The 26,769-nt window shown below is 48.9% G+C and overlaps 1 protein-coding gene across 1 annotated transcript; it reads left to right on the top strand.

The window, feature by feature from the left end:
* LOC146334738 (uncharacterized) lies at positions 1 to 26,002 on the top strand. Its single transcript, XM_084823633.1, has 8 exons — positions 1 to 570; positions 2,631 to 3,412; positions 4,095 to 4,236; positions 15,290 to 15,359; positions 15,591 to 15,828; positions 17,384 to 17,605; positions 22,081 to 22,346; positions 24,949 to 26,002. The coding sequence occupies exons 4-8, from the start codon at positions 15,299 to 15,301 to the stop codon at positions 25,605 to 25,607; spliced, it is 1,446 nt and encodes a 481-aa protein (XP_084679759.1). The 5' UTR covers positions 1 to 570; positions 2,631 to 3,412; positions 4,095 to 4,236; positions 15,290 to 15,298; the 3' UTR covers positions 25,608 to 26,002.
* The last annotated feature ends 767 nt before the right edge of the window (positions 26,003 to 26,769 follow it).

Genomic DNA, 26,769 nt, shown 5'->3' with positions numbered 1-26,769 from the left:
CAGAGACATCACCTTGCCGACAAAGGTCCGTCTAATCAAAGCTATGGTTTTCCCAGCAGCAACGTATGGCTGTGAGAGCTGGACTATAAGGAAGGCTGAGCGCCGAAGAATTGATGCTTTCGAACTGTGGTGCTGGAGAAGACTCTTACGAGTCCCCTGGACTGCAAGGAGGTCAAATCAGTCCATCCTAAAGGAAATCAACCCTGAGTGCTCATTGGAAGGACAGATACTGAAGCTGAAGCTCCAGTATTTTGGCCACCTAATGCGAAGAGAAAACTCCCTGGGAAAGACCCTGATGCTGGGAAAGACTGAAGGCAAAAGGAGAAGGGGACGGCAGAGGATGAGATAGCTAGATAGCATCACCGATGCAATGAAGATGGACTTGGGCACGCTCCGGGAGAGAGCGCAGGACAGGAAGGCCTGGCGTGCTATGGTCCATGGGGCCACGAAGAGTCGGACACGACTGAACAACAACAACAAAGATGTCCCTGAATGGTTAAAAACCCTTTTTCTTAGATGAGGACTACTAGGAGAAAGGGTTCCTTAAAGAAGAAGACAGATGATTCTGAGGTGATTGCATCACTTAATATGTGATTTACATAATACCTTGCAGATCTCCTTCTCCTAACCTGTATTTGCCTCATATCCCCGCTTTCGTCCCTTTATGCTCCAGGCACTCAGCTGAAGCTCTGGTTTAGTAGGGCTATTCAAAGCTTGAGAACAGCTCCTCTTCTTGCCGGATATTATACTGCTTGCTTGCAACACTTTAACCGGATCTGATCTCTGCACCAAGATAGGGCAGGACTTGTGCACAGAGGCACATATTTTGTGTGTGCCCCCCCCCGCCCCCGCGCCGTCCTCCTTCCCACAGCAATGGAGAGGGACCCCGACGTCTAAGCAAATCTGCCTTGTGCTATATTTCTGTGTTTTAGAAAGCACAAACTTCTGACAGACATTTTTAACCCTACAGAAATTTAAGCAGAGTGCCACAATAAGCAAGAGGGAGGCCGCCAGTCCCTGTCAGCCACCAGGAACTTGCCATCCCTCAGTTTTGAGAGAGAAGGGAGGCAGAGGCAGAGTCTGCAGGAACGAGGAAGGCGGTGGATTGACTGGGGCCGAGGGTTCAAGGCCTAGTCTAGCCGGGTTCCCACCAGATGCAATTGCCATTGTTCCCATGGCCATGCAGGCTGGGGATGCTGGGAGTGGTAGTCCAACACCTCTGGAGGCTTGGCTAGGCCGAAAATCTGAAGGAAGAGGGAGGGATTTGAAGGGAGCTGGAGGGGGACGTGCACCACGCAGGGGCCCGAGGCGCAAGGGGGCAGCAAGGGCGAAAGGACCAGGTTGAGCAGGAGCCCTTTGGCCTGCTGAGGGGTGGAAGCGGGGCAGCGGGTACAAAGGTCACAGGCAGGGGTCACAGCCAAGGGGTAACCCTTCCAGCCAGATGTGACGATCTGCCCCGGCCTGCTGATGTTTAGCGGACTCCTCTGGGCCAGCTGACGCTCTTTCCCTTGTGCCGCAGCCGCGCCTGCCTCCAGCGCATGGAGTGTGTTCGGCTTTCCAGCGGAGCAGGTGATTTCCCTCATAGACATCTGTCAGTGGAGCTCTCCCCGCTCAGCCTGGACGGTGGAGAGCGGCACCGTTGCTCCCCCTTGTTTATTCTGCCCCCTCCCCAACCGTATCTTATTATTGTTTTAATTTAGGATCTTGCCCAGCAACTGGCGGGGAAATTAACCCATGAGAAATGACATATTGATCCTGGGAGCTGCAGCAGGTGGCGGTGGAGTCCCTCCAGGCCTGGAATGTCTTTGGCACCAAGTGGCTGAGAAATGGGGTGTGTGTGTGGTGAATATGTGCAAAGGCTTTGGGGGGCTCCCCCCCCCCCCGCAACACACCTTACTGACTTTGGGGCTGCAGCTAGTTCCTTTTCTCGTAGCTGCCTACAGAAGTCAGCTTGTCCTACACACGACTGCGGGGATGTTCAGCCGCAGAATTCTGGCCCAAGTGGGACCCCAAGGGCTTAGTTCTCAGTCCCTGATTCTTACCGAGAGCACTTCCAAGTGCTGGAAGGGCTTAATGCGTCTGTCCGAGTCATCTAAGGCATCTAGTCCTGCTGGTGGTCTGAGGCAGCCTCCCCAACCCTGATGCCCACCAGGGCTGTTCTGCTCCAGCCCCAGTGGGGGCTCTGGCGCAGCACATCTGGAGGGCACCGGGCTTAGGGGACAATGATGAATCTTCAAACGTAACTATTGGATATAGGTCCGGTCAAGGTGATGAAAGTTGCGCTTTGCAGATTACGGTCAAGAAAAGGAGCTCTTTCCTCCAGGGGCAAAGGTGCTTCAGCTGAGAATCTCCCGAGGGGCACATGGGGCACCAGAGGGGAGCAGCTGCATCACACCGTACCACCACAACCCCCCAATTTGCATCATAGGCACTTGGGTGTGGTGGTCCTGGGAAACAGATGGTGATCACAAGGAATGTCTGGAGGAGCCGAGCAAAAGGGGCCCTGCAGAAACCTAAACCTTGTGATGGTCCTGTCGACCTGTTCGTTTTTGTGCCAGATTTGAAGTATGGAGTCAGGAACCCGGAATCAGTGTTCTCGCTCTTGTCCAAGTAACATGCCATCTCTCCAGCAGGTGAAGCTCCGTTGCTGACAGAGGAAACTGCCTTACAGCAGGCCAGCCTCTTCGTCTGTCTAGTTCTGAATAGCAGCAGGTCTCTGGAGCTTCCAGCAGAAAGAAGCGGGGCAGTCCTTCCCCTCACCTCCTACCCAACATCCTTTTTTAACTGGAGACACCTGGGATTGAACCTAGGACCTTTTGCATTCAGAGCAGGAGCTGCACCACTGAGCTGGCGAGCATCTCCCTCTAACTATATGAAACACTCATCTATGACCTTGGTCTAAGGGAGGGGCAGGCCTCCTGGTGCCTTCCAGATGTTTTGGACTTCAACTCTCATCAGGCCAAGCCAGCAGGGACAGCTGTCAGGGATTATTGCTTCTTTTATTGTTGTGTTTTTAATGTATTTATTTTTTATAGTACATTTTAATTATGATTTTATTTTTAATCTGTATTTTATTGTTAAACACCTTGAGTGCCATTCTTTTTAACAGAAAGGCAGGATAAAATCTAAATAATTAAAATTCAAAAATGGGAGTTGTAGTCCAAAACATCTGGAGGGCATCCCTGGTTTATGGGGTGGATTAACAATGGGGCCTGCCCCTCCAGACCACTGGTGCTCTACTTAGTCCTCAAAGCACTCCTCAGTTTATATCTGGGGACAGGAAGAGGGGCTCTTTAATGCAAAAACAACAAAGAATCTTGTGGCACCTGGACTGCGAACACATGTATCATGGCCTACGCTTTCGTGGATTACAGGCCGCTTCATCATGTTGCTGAAAAGCAATAATAATTAGGTCAGTAATCTTTTGGTAACCTTTTTGCAATGTAAGAAATGTAGATTTATGGAATCTAAATGGTAGTGTTCCACACGCGTTCATGTGGGGTTGATTTACAATGCAAGCCACCTGTACTACTGTCCTTACATCTAGGGTGTGTGTGTGTGTGTGTGTGTGTGTGAGTGAGAGAGAGAGAGAGACTCTCTCTCTCTCTCTCTCTGTCTCACACACACACACAGCAGCATTCTTTGAGAATTGCGAGCCCACGCCTGGTTAGGCCAACCGGGTGCTTCTGACCCCTTTGGGAATGGTATTTTGAGTGGCGAGAGAATCTCCCCTCTTCTGTACAATGCCCAGATGTGCAGCACTTGGCTCCACATCTGCACCGGGTTGTCCTGCCCCTGCCTATGAGGTGCTGACTGCCTCGCCCCTCCCCAAAACAGCAACTATTCTCAGAAGGGGGTACAGTTGTAGTGCCACCAGCTACAGCTGGTTACCCCCCCCTCCTGAATAGACAGGAGACCCCTAAGCTCCTGTCTCTGACCAGGATGGGAGGGCTGTCTGAGGGGGAGCGGGGCAGCCCCAAGCCATCTTCAGCCTGTCTGGCAAAGGAAAGTTTTATCTGCAAAAGGACAGGGATGAGGGCTGGCAGCCCAGAGACCAGCAAGAGTTAATACGATTGCCTTTATAACCACTGCAGCTCTCCTGGGAATGCAGAGCACTGGGTTTTCATTTTAAGTAACCCCAACACGGCACATGATGGAAAGCACGGTCCTGGTCTGACAGATGGCAAGTGAGAGAGGAAGAGAGACGACTGAGGATGATCCAGGTACCTCTGAAAGGTAAGAAACCAAACAACATGCTTCAGCTTGGTAAACTCTTGCAGGCTTGTTTACTCAGAAATAAGTCCCACTGGGTTCAGTGGGACTTACTCCAAGTAAGTGTGCAAAGGGTTGCATCTTGGGACAAGTAGATAAGAGGATCTTCCAGCCTCCTCCTACTCTTGGGTTTTCCCCTTTGACTGACTTGTTCCTGTATCCTTGATATCTCATGGAAGTCGACTCTGACCAAAAGCTTTAATAAGATGTCCAGGTTCTCCATCTATACAGCCCAAGGACATAATCTTTTATGTGCATTTGGCTGCTTTCAGAACATCGATTCCAAGTTGGTTTCTGCTTTGTAGCTATGCTGTTTTTCTGATAGGTTTCTCTCACCCCGGATCTTGTTAAATTTTAAGACAGAAGGACTGGAGAGGATATGGGCCTTCCAACAATTCTGCAGTGGTGCAGAGACAACATTTTTCTTGTGACGAAACAGTGCCAGGTGTAGCTGTGTGCAGTAGGGCTGAATGGGTTGATTTGCTTGTCCTCCTAAAACTGCGTCCAACCAAAGTTGGAAGCAGCAGGTCTTCTGGGTGAACTAATTTCTGTTAAGTTCTAGGAAGGCAGAAAGGCGATGGAGCCTTCAGGTTTTAACTTTTTCACAATGGCATTCCCTTTCAAAATAAACAGCTGTCTCCCTTGGATGCAGTAAGTTTAGAACCCCTTCCTGAAAATATGTTGGAACAGTGGGGCAGGGAGGTAGATGGAAAGGGGCTGGGGGAAAGGGGCTGTCTTCTCCCCACCACTTCCCCCCGCTCCCACAATCAGAGTTATCTGAATGGCCAATGGAGCATCCAACCCATTTAAATAGCCAGGTAGCTGAAGTGGGTTCTGCAGGACTGCATTGATACTGGAATTCAGGCAGGGATGGGAGGAGAACCACGGCTCCGTTGCAGAGCCCCCGCTTTACATGCAGAAGGTCCCTGAATCAATCCTGGCAGCATCTCCAGGTAGGGCAGGAAAAACTGCCTGAAATGCTGGAGAGCCCTTGCTGCCAGTCAGTGTCGACAGTGCTGGGCTAGATGGAGCAAAGGTCTGACTCAGGTCGAGGCAGCTTCACGCGTTCCTATGAGAAGTGCTTGTCCCTTGGGGTAGAAACCAGCGCGCCCTACAGGTGTGCAGAGGATGAGCCCAGCTGGAGGGATGGTACTCCAGCCTAGCCAGTCCTCCCCTGATGAGAGTCTCCTGGGGACAGGAGGTATGTGGCAATACCCACCCAAAGGCACCTGGTGGCAGCAATGGTTCCTCCTTTCTGGTTTCTCTGCGCGAGTGCTGGCCTGGGGTTGTAAGGAGTTTGCCGAGCCTCCGCCCAGCCGGTTGCCTCTCCCTCGTTCTACGCTTTCATGTTGCCAGCTGTTGCTTCTAGGCAAGATGATTTGACATGGGAATTAATGGTGGATGCTTCTTCACCTTTTGAAGCAGCAAACTCTCCAGGAGCTCACGTGGGTGTTTGCCTGGATCCTGGAGCTCACGTGGGTGTTTGCCTGGATCAGGGCAGAGCTGCCCACTTGGCCCCTTCTTTATTTTCTCCCTGTTCTTATTCCTTGGTGGGCTGCAGAAACCATGATGCAAATAGTGCTGTGGGGAAAGCCCCAGCTTAGCAACTGTTCTAATTTTAGTAGGAAAAACTACCCTTTGCAGCATGGATGCTGGAAAAATGGGGTGGGGATGGGGGAGAGAGACAGTGGTGGAGACAAAGGAGTCCATTGAACACCCCGTGGTGTGCAGTCTCTGTATCCAGTTCTCCTTTACTCCAGGCAGGAAACATATTTTAATTAGACAAACTTCAATCCATAGGAAGCTGCCTTGGTCCATCTAGCTGACTGTCAGGCTTCTGGATGGGGATCTTTCCCAGTCCTGCCTCAAGATGTCCGGGGTTAATCCTGGGACCTTCTGCTTGTACAGCAGGCACTCTCCCACTGTGGGCCTTCCTCTAAAAATAAAGCAAGGTTCAACTCCTCATGCTTCTGAATAAAGGGCTCATGTAAATAGGAATCAGAAGCTGCTGTATACTGAGGCAGGTCCTTGATCCATGTAGCCCAGCGTTGTGGACGCTGACCGGCAGCAAGGGCTCTCCTGAGTTTCAGGCAGGGCTCTCTCTCTCCGGAGATGCCGGGGACTGAAGCTGGGCCCTGCAGCGTGCACAGCAGGTGCTCTCCCACTGAGCTCAGCCATCTCCCACCTCTATCCTCAACAACAGTAGGGCGATGGGGGCGCCTTGGTTTTTCAAGGCCAGCCCTGACCCAGCCAAAGGCATTTGTCCTGGGCCAAAGTGCTGCCCTGCTCTGGTGAAGCCCTTGCTTCCTGCAGTGACAATGCGTGCTTATGCCACATGAGGGTGTTCAGGAGGGTGCAGAGCCTCTTTTATCCCGAGGGCCACATTCTGTTTTGCAGAAGTTCTTGGGGGCCGCACTGTAGTGGTGGGCAGGGCCAAAGGCAAGGGGCGGGACCAGATGACCAAAATTACCAGCACACCTCAGCTTAAGGCTCTCATTGCAAGTAATGAAGCCCCAGGAGAGGCATTTCAGCCTTCTAGAATGGGGGGTGGGGGATGCAACAGCCAGGAAACCAACAAATGACTGGGAGCTGGGGGGAAAGGTTGGGGCCTTCTGGGGAACCCTGGAGGGCCAGACTGGGACCTCAGGTGGGCCAGAGGTCCAGCGCCCTGGGGCACCAGGCGCTTCCCTTACATCGTGTCTGGCAGCCTTGCTGTTGCCCTGTCGGAGAGGCCTGCGTTGCTACCCCCACGGTATAGCTGAGCCAATGAGATGGGGCCGGGATGGCCTTAAGCCGCTTGGCGTGAGTTCATGGAGCGGGCAAGACCCGAACGGGAGACTCTTGGCTCCTGCTCCTAGTCGCTGACCAATGCCAGCGCCCTCCACGGAGCCTCCGGGTCACAGATGCTGGCTGCGGTGGATGGCTGAATCCTCAGGAGCCTGGAGTGGGCAAAGATGAGGCGGAACCATAGCTCAGTGGTGGAGCACGTGCTTTGCATGCGGAAGGTTCCAGGTTCAATCGCTGGTATCTCCATGTAGGGCTGGAAAAGGTCCTGCCTGAATCTCAGGGGAGCCGCTGCCAGTCAGTGTCGACAATACTGGGCTGGATGGACAAAGAGTCCAACACAGTATGGCAGCTTCTTATGTTCCTGTGGGGCTGAGCCAGATGGATGGGAAGCCTCCTGCCCTCTGGCTTGCTGGAAGGGTGGAAGCCTCTGGGGGAGATGCACACCACTGCCCCACTGCGCTGCCATTCCTTGGAAGCATCTCTGGTCCCGTCTGTGTAGCAGCTGTCGGAATCTGTTGACGTTCATCTAGGGAGCCCAGCTGCAGACTCAAGGAACCCACAGAGCGCGCTGAAGGGTGGAGGCTTCCGGATCACTCACCTCATGTGGCAGCTACTTTGCAAATTACACCAACTAGTTCTGTTGGTCTAACAATTTTTAAGAGGTGCATGCGCGCGCGCGCCCACGCGCCCACACAGCACGCACACAGAGGCAGTGCGTTAAGTATTCTCCAGTGCCACCTGCTGGACAAGGACAATTCCTGCATCCTCCTGGGTAAGAGGCTGTTGGTGACCAGCTGGCCTCTTCACAGTAGACCAAAGTGCCAGAAGGAGTGAGGATAATTCAACCCTCGTCAAGCATTTTCGGCAGAGAAATTGGTTTGGGAGTGGAGGCAGAGGAATTCTTGGGCGACGTTCTGCTTTGTGTGGAAAAGCCCACCCCCACCCAAAATGCTGTGCCAAAATAAACTCAAGAAAAGCTCAGCCATCTATATTAGTGTAATACCTTTATTAAGCACATTCAAGTTCACAAAAAATGCGCAAGCTTCTGAGATTTCCAGATCTCATCATGAGGCAAGATGTAACAAAAAGCAGAAGGAGTAGGGAGAGAAGAAGAGGGGGGAAAGGGGTGACCATGAGGTCTGCATGCCTCTACCAAGTGCTGGAATGTTTTCAGGTTGTACCTAGGACTGTCCCTAAGACTGCTGGGCAAAGAAACAAAAACAAAACAAAAAAAATGGGGGGGGGGAATATAAGACCCAACAGCTACTCGGAGCTATCTCCATCCTTCGGTGAAACGCACATCATAGGTAGGAAAGAGAATTAGAGAATAGTTCAACAGTTTTTGAATTAACAAAGATGGAGATAATCTCAGATGGTGTACTAGGTTAAAAAAAAAAGACAATAGAAGCTAAATTGGGTAACTTTACCTAGTAGCTGGAGAGGATGAACCCACAGAGAATGAAGGCCCAGCTTCAGGTGGTATAAATTCTTCCAGTGTAGGAGCCCCATGTAGAAAAACAAAATTTGGTATTCTTCAATTCACGCAAAAAGCAACGGTAGCTATGTTGGCCAAAAGAAAAAGAAAATCCATATAAGGACCATACCTTTATTAAGCCAACTAAAAAACTGTGCAAGCTTTTGAGATCTCCAGATCTCTTCATGAGGCAAGATGTTGAGGGAAGGAGGGGGAAGGAAAAAAGGAGAAAAGAAAGCTAAATTCTATATATGGCATAAATTATGTCAATTAAACATTTGCATGCGTTTCCTAGTTTGCATTATGTATTCTGCTTCCGTGGACATGTGGAGAGTGGTCATGCATCCTACACACACACTGGAAACCCTCCTGGTCCCTAATCTGGTTTAGGGTACTTCAACAGGTGTCAGCATCACACACATAATTTAAGGCTGACCTTTGCAATCCGAGGGCAAGAAACTTGTCTTTAAAAAAGCCATCCAAACCCAACACTGGTATTCACAAGATGCTGAACTTCCCCCCTTGATCAGAATTGCAGAATACACCCAACCCTGATTAACATTCTGCTTAGGTCATGAAAAACTGCGCTTGATTGCGCCTCCAGTGTCTCGGTGGCTTTCTGCCCTGCATGTGCCCTGTAACATCCGCACTGCATGCTGTTGGAATCAGGTCCTGGATCTCTTGCCCCGAGCACTCCCTTGCCCCAGATGGGCCAGTTGAATCCCTGCACTTTCTGACCTTCCAGTGTAACCTTCATTATTTTATTCTCCCCGCAGCACATGCACACTCAAGAGTCGTTTAGGGTTTCTGTTTGCCAGTATTACAGGAGCCTTTTAAATACCACATTCCCTAGAGGCCCAAAGAAGGGAACTGGAGGATTTTGTGGAGGGAAGGGAAGAGAGGAGAAAAAATGAGGATTCAGAGCAGAGAGAAATATTTCCAGCCCAGCGCTCTCCATTTTGCAAGGAACTGCCCGCTTTGCTGTTGGTTTGTGCTTCTCACTTCCTAAAGCAGACATTCTAGGATACAGAGAGCTCTTGCAAGGGGAGTTCGTCTGAAGGGAGAAAGTACTGGTGTTTTTGCGGGATCTTTTCCCTCGACAAAGGCGCAGGTGGAAAGAAAGCAGGCGCATTGGCAAGGCACTACTAACCCCAGTGCAGCATCAGTCCCCCCCACCCACACAAAGTAGCAGCCCGCCAACCTAAAACATATGCTCTTTCCCTCCACTTTTCTGCCCAATTTCACAAGCGTGTCTATTTTCCACCCTCACCTCGTGTTTAATTCACCCCCCCTCCCACAGACACAGACACACGGAGGCAGAAGGCTGGATTCAGGTGGGTGTGGCCTGCATTCCTAGCTGGACTGTTCATTAACTGGTATTCTCTAATTGATCAGGTCAAGCCAAATAGACAGTCTAAATAGCTGGATAGCAGGGCATGTAGCAATATATAGGAAAACTGCCAGCCTTCTGCCTCTGTGTGTCTGTGTCTGTGGGAGGGGGGGTGAATTAAACACGAGGTGAGGGTGGAAAATAGACACGCTTGTGAAATTGGGCAGAAAAGTGGAGGGAAAGCGCATATGTTTTGGGTTAGCTGTTGTTTCTAATCATGCCTTTGGAGGGGACCCTCCGTGCCTGGCCCATTCTTCAATGTCCTGCTTTCATCCCATGCAGGATCGGTGCCTTCGCCCTGCCCTCCCTTGATCGCCTCCTCACCCACCCAAGCCTGCTGACTGTTCCGATGTCCTGTAATCCGCTTGCTGTAATAGCATTAAGGGGTTTTTAAACAAACAGGCCCTTGACCTCTTTGGCCAGTCGATGCTAAGCAGGAGAGCTGCTGAAATGGCCCATCCCAGCTCAGTGGGGCACGGAGGAGCTAAGCAGATTGCTACCAAGGACTTGGCAGAGATAAAGGAGCAGCGAGCCCCCCAGGGGGTTACTCCCCAGCCTCTTGCAAAGGCAAGGCTGGCTCCGCAAAGCCCTCCCACCTTGCCAGCCAAATCAGAATTTCATGTGCAGGTGGAGGGACTGACAGAGAAAGAGAAAGAGAGAGAGGATGCATGCAGAGGCCCCCTTTCAGAGCTGTGGTGTCCAAAGTGAGAGATCTGGAGAAAGTGTGAAATCAGCATTTTGTTCCCATCCTCTAGGACTTCCAGAACTAGTATAAGTCATCCATGTAATCCATTCCTGCAAGCGGTAACCTTTCCGAGTTTGTGAAACTAAATGCTTGCCTTAATCCAGCCTTCCTCAATCTAGCGGTCTCCAGATGTGTTGTACTGCACTATCCTTCTGGGGATGATGGGAATTGTAGTACAATGCACCTGGAGGGCGCCATGTTGGGGAAGGCTGCAAAACCAACTCTGTGTACAATGGAGCACACAGTGGCGCTGATGGGCTTTCTTCCTTCATCAGAGGTTAGGGCTGGTGGGGGGCTTCCCCCTGCCCTCATTTGTTAGTTGCTCTCCATCGGCCACAAATATATGAGGCGCACAAACCACCTTTCCAAAGTTACAGTGCCAGCAACAACCAAGGAGGGTGGGGAAGGGGGCCTTTCTCCATCTGGAAGGGGGCTGTAGTGCAACTCTTGCCTTCCCTCCACTCCTTCCTCCTGTTAATGCCTTAAATTCTTGAAAGCAGGTCCTGGTTGGGGGTGTTTTTGCCTTGACTGATGGGGAATTTACACCACTGGCCAATCTGGCCCTTTCTCTCATTAGTTTTGCAAGTTAGCAGGCTTTTAAAAAACTTGTTGGTTTGCTAAGAAGGACATGAAATGGCAGATTCACTCTTTAGCTGTCAGAATCTTCTCTCCCCCTCCCCAGCCCCCAGCCCTCGTCACCTGGAGGTGAATTTCCCCTTTTTAATAAGAAGGCAAGAAAACCTATTTAAAGCCTAACTGTGACCTTGCTCCTTGCCCATTTATTTATTAGGTCCTTTAAAGCCAAGCTAATTGATTTTTCCCCCCTGAAAGCGATCCCCCCCAGAAGGAAAATCTCCCGCCTGTGAGCCCTTCTCCAACGTAGGCTGGCTTTTTCTCTCCCTGTTTTTCCTCTTCTCACAGGGAGAGGGGTAAGAAGATTTAAAATTAACCCTTTTCCTTTCCTTTATATACTGAGATGGGTCATCCTAAAACCCTCAAATGAGGAGGAGCCCCTGTTCTCTGTTTTTCTCTCTCTCCCTCTCTCTCCCGCTTGTTGGGGTCTGCAGAGGTTTCTGCCTGGAAAGAACTTCCAGGATCTCACAACTTCAGCAGCACGGTAAGTGAGCAGGATCCCAGCTGTGCCAATCTGGATGGTGCCTTTCCATACTTGCAGTCGGGTGCCAGAGCACTTTGGAGCCTTGTTTTTAAGGACGGTTCTTTGCTTCCACTGTGAAAAGTCACCTGTGCAGGCCGGCCAGGACTGCTTTGAGCTGAAGAACCCCATGGCAATGAGGAAGTGCTAAAGCCACTGTCTGGAAGAACCTAGAGAGAGACAGACTGATATTTCTTGCTGTGTTGTTCTCTCTGCCCACCCACGTGTGTCTGTCTGTCCCTCCCTCCCTATGTGCATGTTTCTCTTCGTTCTAAATCAAAGAATCATAGAATCATAGAAGAGTAGGGCTGGAAGGGGCCTACAAGACCATCAAGACCAACCCCCTGCTCAGTGCAGGGATCCAGGTCAGAGCATCCCTGACAGATGGTTGTCCAGCCTCGTCTGGAACGCCTCCAGTATGGGAGAGCCCACCACCTCCCTAGGGAATGGGTTCCACTGTCGTATTGGTCTAACAGTCGGGAGGTTTTCCCTGATGTCCAGCCGGAATCTGGCTTCCTGTCACTTGAGCCCATGATTCCGTGTCCTGCACTCTGGGATGATCAAGAAGAGATCCTGGCCTTCCTCTCTGCGACAACCTTTCAAATGTTCATTCTTTCCAAAGGAAACCGGAGTGGAGCAAGAGTCAGCGTTTGCTCCACTTCTTGGGCACAGAATATTCATGGCTCCGCTCTCTAACTTAGGCTGCGATCCTGTTGGCTCAAGCCACTGGGGTGGGGTAGCCCTGATGTGGAGCTGCTCCACGCAGTCTGCCCAGTGGGGCCATTGTCATCCTGCATGACAGGGCCTGCTTGAGCCACGAGGAAGCTAAGCTTGTCATCCGGAGTGGGAATGCTTTAGGGCACCAGCAAAGCCACCTGCGAGAGGCACACCACAGGATTCCCTAGGCTGGCCCAGAAGGTGCTGGGCTGTTGCTATTGGCCCGTGCAGCGAAGCTGTTGAAGCCGGCACGATGTCATTTGGCCAGCCCACCCCTGCGGGGAGCAGCACTTGCAGTACCCCTGCGGTGTGGGACCAGCACATTGCGCAGCTCGCCCGCACCCCACAGTGCTTCTTCCTCTCCCTGCCATACAAGGCTTGGGGGTGCCAGTGGCACAAGGGGGAGACTTTGAAAGAGATGAGCCCTTTACCCATCTCTGAATCACGGTGATGGGTTTTCACAGCTCCCTACTTCATTTCAGGCATTGATTTGGTGGCAGTTGACCCCCCGCCCCTCCTGCTCACCCTTCCCCAAATCAGCATTTGGACCTTAAAACTTCATAAAGTGTTCACACTGACCTTCCAAAGAAGATCCCCACTTCCTTGCAAAATCTTGTCTGATTTTACCAACAATTCAAATGTTGACAGTAGAAGAACTCCATGTCAGGCATAATTAGAAAAGGGCCTGAGAATAAAACTGCCAACATCATACCGCCCCTATACAAATCTGTGGTGCGACCTCATTTGGAATACTGTGTCGAGTTCTGGTCACCACACCTAAAAAAAAGATATTGTTGACCTGGAAAAGGTGCAGAAAAAGGCAACTAAAATGATCAAGGGACTGGAACATCTCCACTAAGAGGGAAGATTACAGCAGCTGGGATTGTTTAGCTTGGAATAAAGGAGGGTAAGGGGAGACATGATAGAGGTCTACAAAATTATGCATGGTGTGGAGAATGCGGATAGGGAGACATTTTTCTCCCTCTCTCAAAATACTAGAGCCTGGGGTCATCCTATGAAGCTGACTGGTGACAGACCTTTGTCAGGACAGATCAAAGGAAGGGCTTCTTCACACAGCGCAGAGTTAAACTATGGGATTCTCTATCACAGGAAGTAGTGATGGCCACCAGTTTGGATGCCTTTAAAAGAGGGTTGGACAAATTCCTGGAGGAAGAGGCTATCAGTGGCTACTATTCTTGATGGCTATGTGCTACCTTCAGTACCTGAGGCAGTGAGCCTATGTACACCAGTTGCTGGGGAACATGGGTGGGAGGGTGCTGTTGCGCTCATGCCCTGCTTGTGGGTTCCTGGTTGACAGCTGGCTGGCTGCTGTGTGAACAGAATGCTGGACTAGATGGACCCTTTGTGTGATCCAGCATGGCTCTTTTTATGTTCTTAAGAATTTTTTTCCATCAACATCTATAATTCGAAACCATCACAGTTCAGGATTTTAAATTTAGTTGATCCTCCCTCCCTCCAATTAACTGTTCTCTCTCTCTCTCTCTCTCTCACACACACACACACACACACACTCATTCCACTATGGCCTATGGCAGTGTTTCATCCATTTATCACCCTGTCCTCCTGTTTAATTTTCTGTATTTATCATGTTTCCTCTTATATGTGGCGCAACTCACAATGAAAGGGATTAATAATATTTAAAATTTGTTTGTCCCACTTCAAGAACAAACATGGGCCCCTGAAGTGGCTTAAAATGCATATACAATATGCTGTATATTAAATGTTAAGGAATGCACACGAGGCACCTACAGCAGAAGGGAGGGGGAGGATCATGTACTCTGCCATGGGCTCCTTGGAGGAAAGATCGGATATAAATGGACAAAATACATAAAATAAGTAGGGTGCCCCTGTGTCCTATTTTATACCAGACACTCCCTTCTGTTTGAAGGGATGTCCGTTACAAGTCCACTTTATTAAATGAAACAACCCTAAGAAGAGATGGCCTCGTTAGGAAAGTTAAGCAAAGAGCTAAGGGCCATGCGCAACAATGCACTCTACAATTACTTCTACACATGCTAGTGACCAGGGATCTCTTTTGTCAACCAGCACGAGGGCGGGCGAGGGCGGCAGTGGCGGCTTGAAACCTCCTCAATCCCATGTAAGTATTTGGAAAGATAGCTACTTAGTACTTCCTAGTGTGGACCCTTGGGAGTGGGGTTAGCCCTACAGTCTTAAATGTCTATACTGCTGCACACTGGTTATTGTCGAAATGTTATTTCCTGTTACATTTTTATGTTGAATTGTTTGTTAATGCAAATAACAATAACAAAGAACCCCAAGGAGGGAGAGGAGGCTGGCGCTCAGCTGCCGGAGCAGGCAGGCACCCAGGTCACCTGGTCACAGCCTTCAGTGAGAAGTATTGTATTTCTCTTTAAATGATAAGAATTATCTCTACATTTGCATCTGTACATATAAATTAGCATATACAAGGACATGCTAGCAGGAAGATATAAAAACTGCAGTGGAAGAATGAGTCAGCATAAGCCCTAATGGAAAGGGAGGCCTTGCTCAGCCTCCTCGAGACAGGGCTTGCCAGTAAATCCCTCTTCTCTGTCACCACCATCTCCGCCAACCAGGGCCAAATTTTCCCGCTCCAAATGTTGCAATCAGAATAAAGCCTACAAATTAATGTTTTAATTTGTTAAAATTAAAAGCAAAAGTGTAATAGTGAAAGTTAAAAACAAAACCTTGTTTTGTTCTGATGCTGGGTAATGTCGTGCACCTTGGCAGGTCTGTAAGATGCACTGCAGCTGCATCCCTGAAGGGATGCCTTCTTTCCCAAGCTCCTACTGGATATCAGGTGAGGAGGCATGGAGCATGGGATAAACTTTCCTTGCTAGCCCTTAAGGGGCAGGCTTGGGGATCCGAGGCCCCATGGGCCAGCAAAAGTGGCCAGCGGGCCGGAGGGTCCCTATACCTGGGCTAAAGCAACAGGAAGGCTCATTTCTGGGAAGAGGGGGAAGCAGAGCAAGAGGAAACATTGGAAGTGCTGGATATGAGAACTGCCTCTCTCTCCCTCCTTGACATGCAGGCCTGGCCTTCCCGGACTGGGCCTACAAGGCCGAATCCAGCCCGGGCTCCCGCCAGATCCAGCTCTGGCACTTCATTCTGGAGCTGCTGCAGAAGGAGGAGTTCCGGCACGTCATCGCCTGGCAGCAGGGCGAGTACGGGGAGTTCGTCATCAAGGACCCCGACGAGGTGGCTCGGCTGTGGGGCAGGAGGAAATGCAAGCCTCAGATGAACTACGACAAGCTGAGCCGGGCCCTCAGGTCAGGAGGGCTGCGGGCATGGAGCTTGCTTGTGCCCTAAGAACATCTCTGCTGCTCTTGAGTGCTTTATTTTATTTCAAGTATTTGTATGCTGCCCTCTAACCACATTCTCAGGGCAGCTTCCAACAACATAAAAACAAATTAAAAGTACATGCAATAGGGCAGCAAAACTTACAAAAACCGTAGCCCAGGTAAAACAGATTTAAAGCAGGGACAGACTCAGAGACCTGGAAAGATGGAAAGATCCTCACCTGGTTCTGAAATGACCTCAAAGTAGGTGCCAGGTAAGCTCCTCTGGGGCAGGCATTCCATCACCAGGGTGTCACCACTGGAAAGACGCTTTCTCTGGCAGCCACTCTCACACCTGATCCAGCCAGGGCCTTGCAAGAGGCTCTCAAGGGCTGGCAGCTACATGTGGAGATGCCATCCTTCAGGCACTCTGGTCCCAAGTCATGAAAGATTTTAAAGGTTAAAACCAGCACCCTGAATTGTGTCCAGTAACAACAGACTGGGAGCCAGTGGAGATGGTGAAGCACTGGGGTGATGTGCCCATAATGCCTGGTCCCAGTTCGTCATCTTGCACCTCTGTTCTGAACCCATGGTGGTTCTGGACCATCCTCAAAGGCAGCCCTACATGCACCACAGTGTACTAACCCAAATGGGATGCTGCCAGGACATGAGTCACTGAAGCCAGCCATGCACCAGGGAGCAGGCTATGCATTTCGTGCACCCTCCCCACATAGCAAGGTGGTGAAGCCAAGAGAGCGCCATCTGGGAAGAGCACCCTCTGGCTTGTTGCAGGGGGTTCCAAGTTGCGTCTCTGCTGCTTGGAGGGGCAGTGTGTCCTTGGCCAGCTGGCCCTGACAATGGCCCCTCCCAGCACCCACTGGCTGCCTCTCCCTGCCTCCATCTGTGCTACTCGTCTGTCCATCCAGGATTTCTCCCTGTCCTTCTTATGGAGATTGCCTGCCCTTTGGATGGGGCTGCAGCCCTTCTGTGCTCTGTCCAGTCCCCAGCATGCAACTGGGACCTCCCCTGCGCCCACCCTCTTTCCCCCACCATCCACCATGGGGTGGTTTTCTGACTCTTGTACCTCCTCCCCCCCCTTCTGAAAGGCCAAAGTGCCTCTCCTGGGCCTTAGTTCCTGGTAGGAAGAGCTTTTGCCTGAAACATGCTGGCATTTTGACCCCATGCCTTCCATCTTCTGCCCCACCTACCACTGGAATGTGGCCCCTGGGAGCTTCTGTGAAATGGAATTTAGCGTCTAACATCCCTGATATAAATGCTGTGAGAGCTGGACGTACTTTGATGGACCTTTGGGAGCTTCCGCCTTGGATTTTGTTGTGCACAGGTATGGCTGTTGCCAGAAGGTGATGAATCCAAGATGGTGGTGTCCCTTGGTCTACAGCCCCAGCAAGCTGCTTGCTCAGTTGGGAGGGGTTTCAAAGAGTTGTGGGGCGTTCCAAGATCATCAGGTGCAAACTTTTGTTCTGGATTGGTCTCCAGCTCTCTTCTCAGGTTGTTTGTTTTTTCCATGTTCCCTTCTGCCTTGCAGGTACTATTATAACAAACGCATCCTACATAAGACCAAGGGCAAAAGGTTCACCTACAAGTTCAACTTCAGCAAACTGATCTTCATCAACTACCCACTGTGGGGCATCCAGTCCCCTCCCAGGCCACTGCTGATGGGGGCAGCTGGGATGTACCGGCCACACGGAGGGGCTGCCAATGCGCAGACAGAGGTAATCGTAGGAGTGGGGAGTGGCCGCTGGCAGCAGTAGAATCATAGAATCATGGAATAGTAGGGTTGGATGCTTGTGATCTACAACAGTTTCAATATCCTTCTCGCTTGTAATGTGGTTGAGTCACGTATCCCCCATCTTGTAACTGTGCATTTGGTTTCTTTTTCCTAGGTGCAGAACTTGGCATTGATCCCTATTAATTTTCATTCTGTTGTTTTCTGCCCAGAGCTCCAGCCTATCAAGATCACTTTGAATCCTATTTCTGTCTTCCTGGGTATTAGCTGTCCCACCAAATTTTGTGTCATCTGCAAATTTGATCATCTGCACCTCCTCCTCCAAGTCATTAATAAAAATGTGGAAGAGCACTGGGCCCAGGACTGAGCTCTACAGTACCCCACTCGTTACCTCTCCCCAGTTGGAGAAGGTCCCATTGATAAGCACTCTTTGAGTCCGATTCTGTAGCCAACTGTGGATCCACCGGATTGTTGTTTTACCTAGCCCACTTTGAGGTAGTTTGCTCATCAGGATATCGTGGGGCACTTTGTCGAAAGCTTTGCTGAAGTCAAGGTATACTATCTCCAGAGCATTCCCGCAGTCTGCAAGGGGGGTTACCTGATCAAAAACTGAGTTCAGATTCGTCTGGCAGGATTTGTTCTTGGCTTCGCACAATCACTGCATTGTTTTCAAGGTGCTTACAGATGGATTGCTTTATCATCTGCTCCAGAATTTTCCCAGGGATTGATGTCAGACTGACTGGTCTGCAGTTCCCAGGTTCCTCCTTTTTGCCCCTTTTGAAGATAGGGACAACATTAGCCCTCCTTCAGTCATCTGGCACTTCACCCATCCTCCATGTTTTCTCAATGGTGGTTCTGAGAGTTCTTCTGCCAGTTCCTTTATTACTCTAGGATGCAGTTCATCTGGCCCTGGAGATTTAAACTCATTCAAAGTAATTAGGTGTTCCTTGACCATATGCCTATCGATCTCAAGCTGCAATCCTGCCCCTTCAGCCTGTACTTTGCCTTTGCCAGGGGGCTCATAGACCCTCTTTTGGGAGAAGACTGAGCCAAAGTAGGAATGGAGCACTTCTGCCTTTTCCTTGTCATCTGTTATCATTTTGCCATCCTTATTTAATAGTTAAACCACCATTTCTTTCCTCTGTCTTTTACTATGCACATATCTGAAGAAAGCGTTTTTGTTGCTTTTAGCATCCCTCGCTAACCTCAGCTCGTTCTCAGCTTTAGCCTTCCTGACACCATCCCTGCAATTCTGTGCTACCTCTTCCTTTGTTGCTTGGCCTTCTTTCCACTTCCTTTATGTGTCCTTTTTTGTTTTCAGGTCATTTCTAAGCTTTTTCTGAAGACACATTGGCTTCTTCTGTTGTCTTTCACCTTTTTTTCTTGTTGTAATTGTTTGTAATTGTGCCTTTAGAATTTCCTTTTTGAAAAACTCCCACCCATCTTGGACTCCTTTTCTCATTAGAGTCACTTGCCATGGAACCTTACTTATCATTGTTCTGAGTTTATTAAAATTGGCTTTCCTAAAATCCTGGGTATGTGTTTGGCTACACTCAACTTTTGTTTCCTTTAACATGGTCACTTTCTCCCAGAGTTCCCATAACTGCTACTTTATCCATGAAGTCATCTCTGTTGGTTAGATCAAGTCAAGGATAGCTGATCCTCTAGTTCCTTCTACTTTCTGTAGGAGGAAATTATCAAAAACACAAGTCAGGAATCTCATGGAGGGGCCATGTTTTGCAGAATTTGTCTCCCAACAAATATTGGGGAAACTGAAGTCCCCCATTACTATGACATCATGCTTCCTTGAAACATTGGCTATTTGCTTTTCAAAAGTTTCATCCTCGTCTTCTCCTTGATCGGGTGGCCGGTAGTAGACTCTGACCACCATGCTCCTTTTATTCTTTGCTCCATTTATTTTAACCCAGATGATATCGATGGGGCTACCAAGCTCATCCTCCTGTATTTCTGTGCAAAGATATGTATTTTTCACATATACTGCAACTCCACCTCCCTTTCTGTTCCTCCTGTTCTTTTTGAATTAGTTATATCCTTCAATTGCTGTATTCCAGTCATGGGAGTCATCCCACCAAGTTTCACTTGCACCTACCAAGTCATAATTTCCCTCCTGTATTAAGATTTCAAGTTCATTCTGTTTGTTTCCCATACTCTGGGCATTGGTATATAGACATCAAAGACCATGTGCTTTATAGTCTAGCTTTCTTTCTACATGTTTCTGAAGACTATTCTTGGGCGCTATTAGAGCTGTTCTCTCCGTTGCAGTGCATGGGCCTTCATCCATTGTTACCCCCAACTTTACGTCTCCCTTCACCATAGGATTCAGTTTAAAGCCGTCCTGATGAAGTTCTTCATGCTGTGGCCAAACACATTCTTCCCAGCCTATGTGAGGTGCAACCCATTCCTTGCCAACATTCCATCTTCCAGAATGTATAGCCCATGGTCCCAGAATCCAAATCTCTCACGCCGGCACCACTTTCGTAGCTGGTCATTCACCCGGAGTATTTTTCGTTCCCTTTCTATCCCTCTTCTAACTACTGGAAGGATGGATGAGAAAACTATCTGGGCCCCAAAGTTCTTGAGTTTCCTTCCCAAAGCTTCAAAGTCTGACGTGATTTCTTCATAGCTCTGCTTGGCGGTATCATTTGTTCCCACATGGAAAAGGATACCTGTCAGTATGCTTTATGAGTGTAGGCAACCGTTCAGTCACGTCTCTAATCCATCCTCCTGGGAGACAGCATACCTGACGAGTCCACGGGTCTTCGCGACATAGTTGGGTTTCAATCCCATACAGCAAGGAGTCTCCCAGTACTACCACTCTTCTTGTTGTTGTAGGCCTTGGTTTCATCACCTCTGCTTGACTGACCTTCAGCCTCTTGCTCACTCACAAATGTAGGTTCCCCTGTACTTCTTCCTCTGCAGGCTGTCCTCCAGTCTCATCCTCAAGTACCTGGAATCGGTTCCACAGCTTCACTGCTTCCACTGGTGCAGAGTGGCGTCTAGTTTGTCTGCTCCTGTCACCCTTTTCGAAGGAGTATGCTCTACTGCATTTTTCCTCACCTCAGCATTTCCCACTTCTGCCTCAGCTTGCTGTTGCTCTTCAAGCTTCTGTTCTTCACTTTGCTGCTGTAGTTCCACCGTTCTGTCCTCTTCGTGTTCTCTTCTTCCCTGGAGGGTCGACACTCGCCGCTCCAATCCTCTTACTTTTTCTTCCAACAGCATGATCAACTTGCACTTGTTGCATTTGTAGGCCATGTTGATCTCAGGCAAGAAAACAAACATAGCACAGACCGTGCAGGTCACCACCATTGGAGAGTCTTTTCCTTCCATAGCCTCTATTCCCTCCCAGGAATGGGGCAGAGCTCTGAGGAGGGGCAACTGAGAGAGCCACTGTCCCCTCCCACTGCTGGGCAGACCCCTCTGGCGCCCAGCTCCCCTTGTGCTCCACTCCAAAAAGGCACCTGTGCCATAGAAGCAGTTTGATGGACAGAGGGGAGATCGTTTTTGCATCTGGAGCTGAGATTGCCTAAGACCACATCTAAACCTTGCTGGCAGTTTCACTGGTGAAAGAGGAAGCTTGTCTGCCCAAGCGAAAGCCACTTTGAAACCTGGCTGGCCTCTTCTGCACGCTCTCAAGCCTGCATATATCAGACCAGAAGCACTTACGGGAAGATTATGGGAAGATGCCATGAGATGCGGCAATAGCAGCCACGGGCCTAGATGGCTTTAAAAGGGGATTAGACCCATTCATGGAGGGCGGGAGGAAGAGGGGGAGGAAGCGGCCCGTCAATGGTGCTTAGCAGGATGCCAGTCTAACATTTATATACAGCACACAAGCTCTTTCAAAACCACATACATCAGACTAAGAAAGCAGAGCTGAACCTATACAGTGCCAGAGAAATAATATATTTATAATTAACAACCCCCTTCTAAACCTAACCATAGTCTCAGTCGAATGTTTTCAGCAGCTACAGCAAATAGCGCCACCCTGTGCATGATAAATTAGTTGCTGTTGGCAAGCAGGCTGTGAATGATTTCTTCCAGTGGCCCACCACCTCCTGACAGAAGGGGGGACTCCAGGAATGAATCACACTTGATTAAATGCAACCTGCAGGCTCAGGGGGCCGTCTGCCTCTGAGTGCCAGTTGCTGGGGCAGCTGCAGGAGGGCACGTGGCCTTCCCACGGGGGTGGTGGGGGTGTCTGGTTGGTCACTGGGAAACAGGGCGCTGGAGGACAAGATGGTCCTCTAGGACCAGGGCTGCTCTTACATGTTTATGGAGGGGAAATCAATCTCTATTAACCAGGATAGCTTATCTCCAGGTTCAGAAGCCATCTACCTCTGAAAGACACTTACCGGGAAGAGCAAATGTTGAGGCCCTTTGAAAGGCTGTTGCCTTCCAACGCCATCTCGTGGGCTTCCCAGAGGCGGGAAACAGGATGCTAGACTAGTTGGGCCCTCCATAGTCTGATCCGGCAGGGCTTCTCTTGAGCCATTTGGGACATGGGTCACCCAGGGTACAAACTTTCTTTTATCCAGTTTGGGATGGGGCAGGACAGGACCAATTCTACTTAGCAACCCTTCAAACTGTTCCAGGGCCATGTCTCCCCTCCCTCTCCAGCTTTTACAGAGCACGGTGTTTGTCAGAAGGGCGTGTCCTGAGCACCTTGCCTTCCCCAGGGACAACCAGGGCCTGATCAACACAGAGGACCCTTGGGACAAGACAGGGGCAAGCATCAGCAGCTGTAAGTGTGGTGTGCTGGCAAGAAGAGTCTTTGGGTCGGGAGGTTTGTGTGGGGACCTCCCTCAGGTTGGGTGTTTAAATGAAAAAGATAATTGGTCAGTTGGCCTGCAGTTTTAAAAGTATTTATTTAGGAGAACAAAGGCAGAGATGTTCATTCTTCAACAGGGTCAGATTGAACAATTGCTGATTTAAGTATTTAAAAAGTATGGATTTGGGACCAATTAAAGATTAATTTGAAAACGCTGTGGCAAAGTATGACATATTTCAGCAATGTTCATTGGTGTGAATTATACTTTGAAGACGGTACAAGTGGGCTCCTCCTTCACTTTTCTGCGGGACACCCAGGCTCTGCAAAATGGTGATTAACCACTTGGTCAACTGCTTGAAGAAGGTGACCCCCGAGGCTGTTTCTGTCTGCCATCAGCAAAAAGGCCACATCTTGTACTTGTGAGGACAGGTCTGTGGCTCTCCCTCACTGTCTCCTTGCGGCCTCTGGGACGGATGCCAGCCCAACCCCTCCTGCCCACAGGGTTCAAATTCTGGCTCAGCTTACACTTGACCTATAACTAGGCCCATTTCCATGGAATGGAGAGCATTTAAGTTTCTGTTATAGGAGGACTAGGGCTGCTTCCAGACCAATGGCTCCTGGGGCTAATAAATCGTTGCTCTTCTGTTTTAAGCTACAGGCGGAATGGCAGTTGATTTTCCACACTGGGGGGGACATCGCCCTTTTGCTGAGCACATGTCCACTGCATTCCATCCGCACCCGTGCCATTTGTGCTGCTCTTGTACCCCTTTTCAGAGGAACATGGTCTTGCTGTGGGCAACGCCTGATCAGGCCCCTAAACCTACCACAGATCAGCACATCTCGCTTTATCTGTTGCCGTGGGCGCCATTGTTGTCTCCTGTTTATTTTTTTATTGTTCTTTTAAGAAGCAGTAAATACTTTTCCAGTTATATTTTTAAAAGACATTAAAATAATAGTGCCATGCCTCTATAATGCTAATATACTTTCTCTCTAAAGTAGCATTATAGCATTGTTGGGATACAGCACAATAACATCTTAATGCAATAATGCTAATTAAAAAAAAGCCCACATTAATCAAAGATCTTTCCAGTCACTGTCATTAACCACCTTACTAAACTAGCAGTGAATGGAAAGGGCTTCCCCTCCTAGATATGTACCTATCTATCAGTCAAAGTTTATTATACAGTCACTCACCCGTTCATGGAACAAAGACAGACCAAAGACAATCAAGTTTAACATAAGATAAATTACACTGTGTGGACTGAAATAAATAACAAAGTACTTTAAAATCACCAAGATAAAAACATAATATGCTAAATTAAAGTATAGAGACTATGCTATATGTCACAATAGATTAAGATATGTGAACTAAATATATAGGATAGTTAATTAGAATTTAAAAATTAAAACATATGGTATATATATAAGCTAGGGAAAAGACAAGTTGAATTTAAGCAGAGAGAATATATCTAACTATTTTATATCTATCTTGAGTGCCATTTTTTTCTTTTGGTGGAAAGGCGGGCTCTAAATCAAGACACTTTCATTTTAGTAGTATTTTTCTCTTTTAATTTTAATTCCCCACCTCCACCCCATTATAGCCAGAAAATCGTTTCAGCACTAAAAGTTTGATTAAAAATAAGCAAAAAAGAGATAAAGTGGTGCCCACCACAAAGGTTACACTGAGCGTGTGCTGAGCTATGATAGGTTCAGCTGCCCCAGAGGGCACTGCCCATCTCAAAACATGTCTCTTAAACAAAAAAGATTAAAAGATGGGGGAATAGCTCTAAGGGCATGTCCGCCTGTGCCAGATTGCATTACTCTTCTGCCCTCAACAGGGGAGATTTACAAATGGATGTTATTGTGTGGATCTCCTGTAAAATGTGAGTGAAGGAGCTGTTTATACGATGAATGCCTTTGCTGGAAGACAACCAGGTGAAGCAGGATTGCAATTCTGTCTTCAGTCACTGATGTGCTAAGTGGTCTCTGTCATGTCGCTTCCCCCTCACCCCTAAAGTTTGTGGTTCATTTTCTTGCTGCATCAAAAAGTTTTACCCATTGTCGCTCAGAAATATTATTGTAAAATTGTGTGACTTGGAATTTGGTCCTGTGCTTGTAGTTTGTCATGTGCCACTTTGGGAATCTTTTAGACTGGAGAAGCAGAGCAGTGACAGGGCTGCTGCCTGACTTAAAGTTGCAACCCTATGGACATTTAACAGGAGTAAGTCCCAATGGCACTTGCTACTTAGTAAACAAGCTTTATTAATTGATTAATCATTTACATTTGTATATGAAGCAAGAAGCATATGTACATCATCTTGGAAGTGGCATTACCTCCTATGTGAGAGAAAGGGAATATCGTTTAAGACTGTGCTTGCCACCTACAGGTTTCATAAACTGTATGTACTTGTATTAATTTATAAGCAAACCTCCCTGCTTGATTGACTGGGGACACCTTTTTAGTTAATCAGATAGATTAATTGATTAACAAACTTGTATTCATTTTAATGTTACTGTCCTGACAATAATGTTTAAAAACATTCTGGAATCTGTATTTGCTTCTTTTTCTCTCCAGGTCTGGGGTCCATCCCACCTTCCTGCCTCCTCAACTCCTGCTGCTGTTTAAGAGCCCAAGATAGGTTTCACCCTCTGGCTGCTTTCCCATCAGCTCTCCCCCACCCAGGTTTTGCCCCCCATTCTGGCCAGCAGCTCTGCTCACTGCCCCAGTACCCCCTCTCCAATTCGCCCTGCTTCTCTGGCCATGTTTTCCACCGAGGCCAAGCTGTTATGTCCCTGGAAGAAAGCGCGGTGCTACAGAGCCAGTTGGCTATCCCCAAATCTGAACACCTTCTGATGGGCATGAACTCTCCCAATGGGAAGCAAGGAGGGACCTTTCTTGGGCACCCATTGGAGGCACAAGGCCACGTGAGTACACCAAGAAGACTGGAGTTCCTTTCTGACCCACCCCTGTCACCTTGGGAAGAAGATGAGCTTAAGGAGGTTCGACAGGGTGCTAGTCCCTTTGGTGAGGCTTGTCTTGGGGTGAAACCTGAGCCGGTACTGCAGGCCAAGTCCCGCAACAAGGGCAAACTGTTGCTGGGCCCCCATGTGGCAGGAGAAGGTCTGCACTGCTCCCCACAGCTGAGCAGGCTCCAGCCAGCTGCCTCCAACCGTGTCCCCAGTTTTAGGCCAATGGCTGGCTTGAAACCCAATTGGGCCATGCATCCTACCTAAGCTGTACAAAAGCCTTCTTTCTCTCTCAATGGAGCTCCCTTCCTGCCGTGCCAGTTCACCAAAGCAGCTGAACCCCTGCTTAGCAGCCCCCCACCCTGCTCAAAAGCCATCACAGTTATGGATCCGCTCGTGTAATGCCATTGCCCAGTCAATCCCTGTTTAGCTCAGGGGATCCCAACCCCGTCAAAGAGAGGGCATCCGAGTAGATTCTTATGGACAATCCTATTGCATAAAATGGAACACTCCTTTTGAGGGGTGAGAACTGATAGAGCCCAGCCAGCCTCCAAAGGTTGTAATCCCAAAACATGGATGCTGCGTGTTCTACATAGCCCTCAAAGTGCATACCCTTTGCTACGTTGCTTGTATATGTGCATGCATATTAATAAAATACTCTTCTTACCAAGTTGCCAGCTTGATCCTGAGATAATGATATGGCTTCCATTCACTTTGATTGCCATAAGGCACTTTCTGTGTGCTAAACCTACCAATAGCTTTTGAACATGGCTACTTGTGTGTATGACATAGACTATTAAGAAGCCACATGAGCTTAGGTGTATTGAGGGATGCCTCACTGTGTATGTTGCACAATTTCCTGCATTTAGGTATATCTCCTTGTACCAAAGGGTAATGTGTGCTATTGAGGAAGATGGAAGACAATTTTTTAAAACTTAAACCAGCCTTAAGCCTATCTCTGTTTGTTCATTCGCTTATTTAAATAAGTATATTTATACATTTAAATACATTTTATTCTATGCGAGAGAAAGAGAGCTATTTCTGTGTATGGAACTTTGCAGAATTCCAGCAGGAAGGCAGATAGATCACTGCCTCCAGGAACCTGCAGTGTAAAACCTGACAGACCGTAGAAAGAGGAGGCGAGGAGGGTAAATGGGGAAAACGTGTGTTCAGCTTAGTTACACATACTTAGGCCAGCCTTCCCCAGCCTGGCTGGGGATGATGAGAATGGTAGTCTAACACATCTGGAGGGCACCAGCTTGGCAAGGCTGACAGGCCTAGGTGCTCCCAGATGAGGCTTTTATGGCACCCTCACCCTGCCTGATTCAGGGGATTTTATGGGCAGTCCTCCCGTGTTTTCCCACCACTTCTGTTTTTTTTTTTTTTCTTACTGCAGAAAATCCATTAAGAAAGAGAAAAACAATAGTTG

The sequence above is a fragment of the Heloderma suspectum genome, chromosome 17 (genome assembly GCF_057233095.1).
Source record: "Heloderma suspectum isolate Gila_16-S chromosome 17, 16-S_ref, whole genome shotgun sequence".
In the NCBI taxonomy this organism is placed as follows: Eukaryota; Metazoa; Chordata; class Lepidosauria; order Squamata; family Helodermatidae; genus Heloderma; species Heloderma suspectum.
The sequence above is the reverse complement of the archived record's forward strand: the minus strand, read 5'-3'. Positions and strand labels throughout refer to the sequence as shown.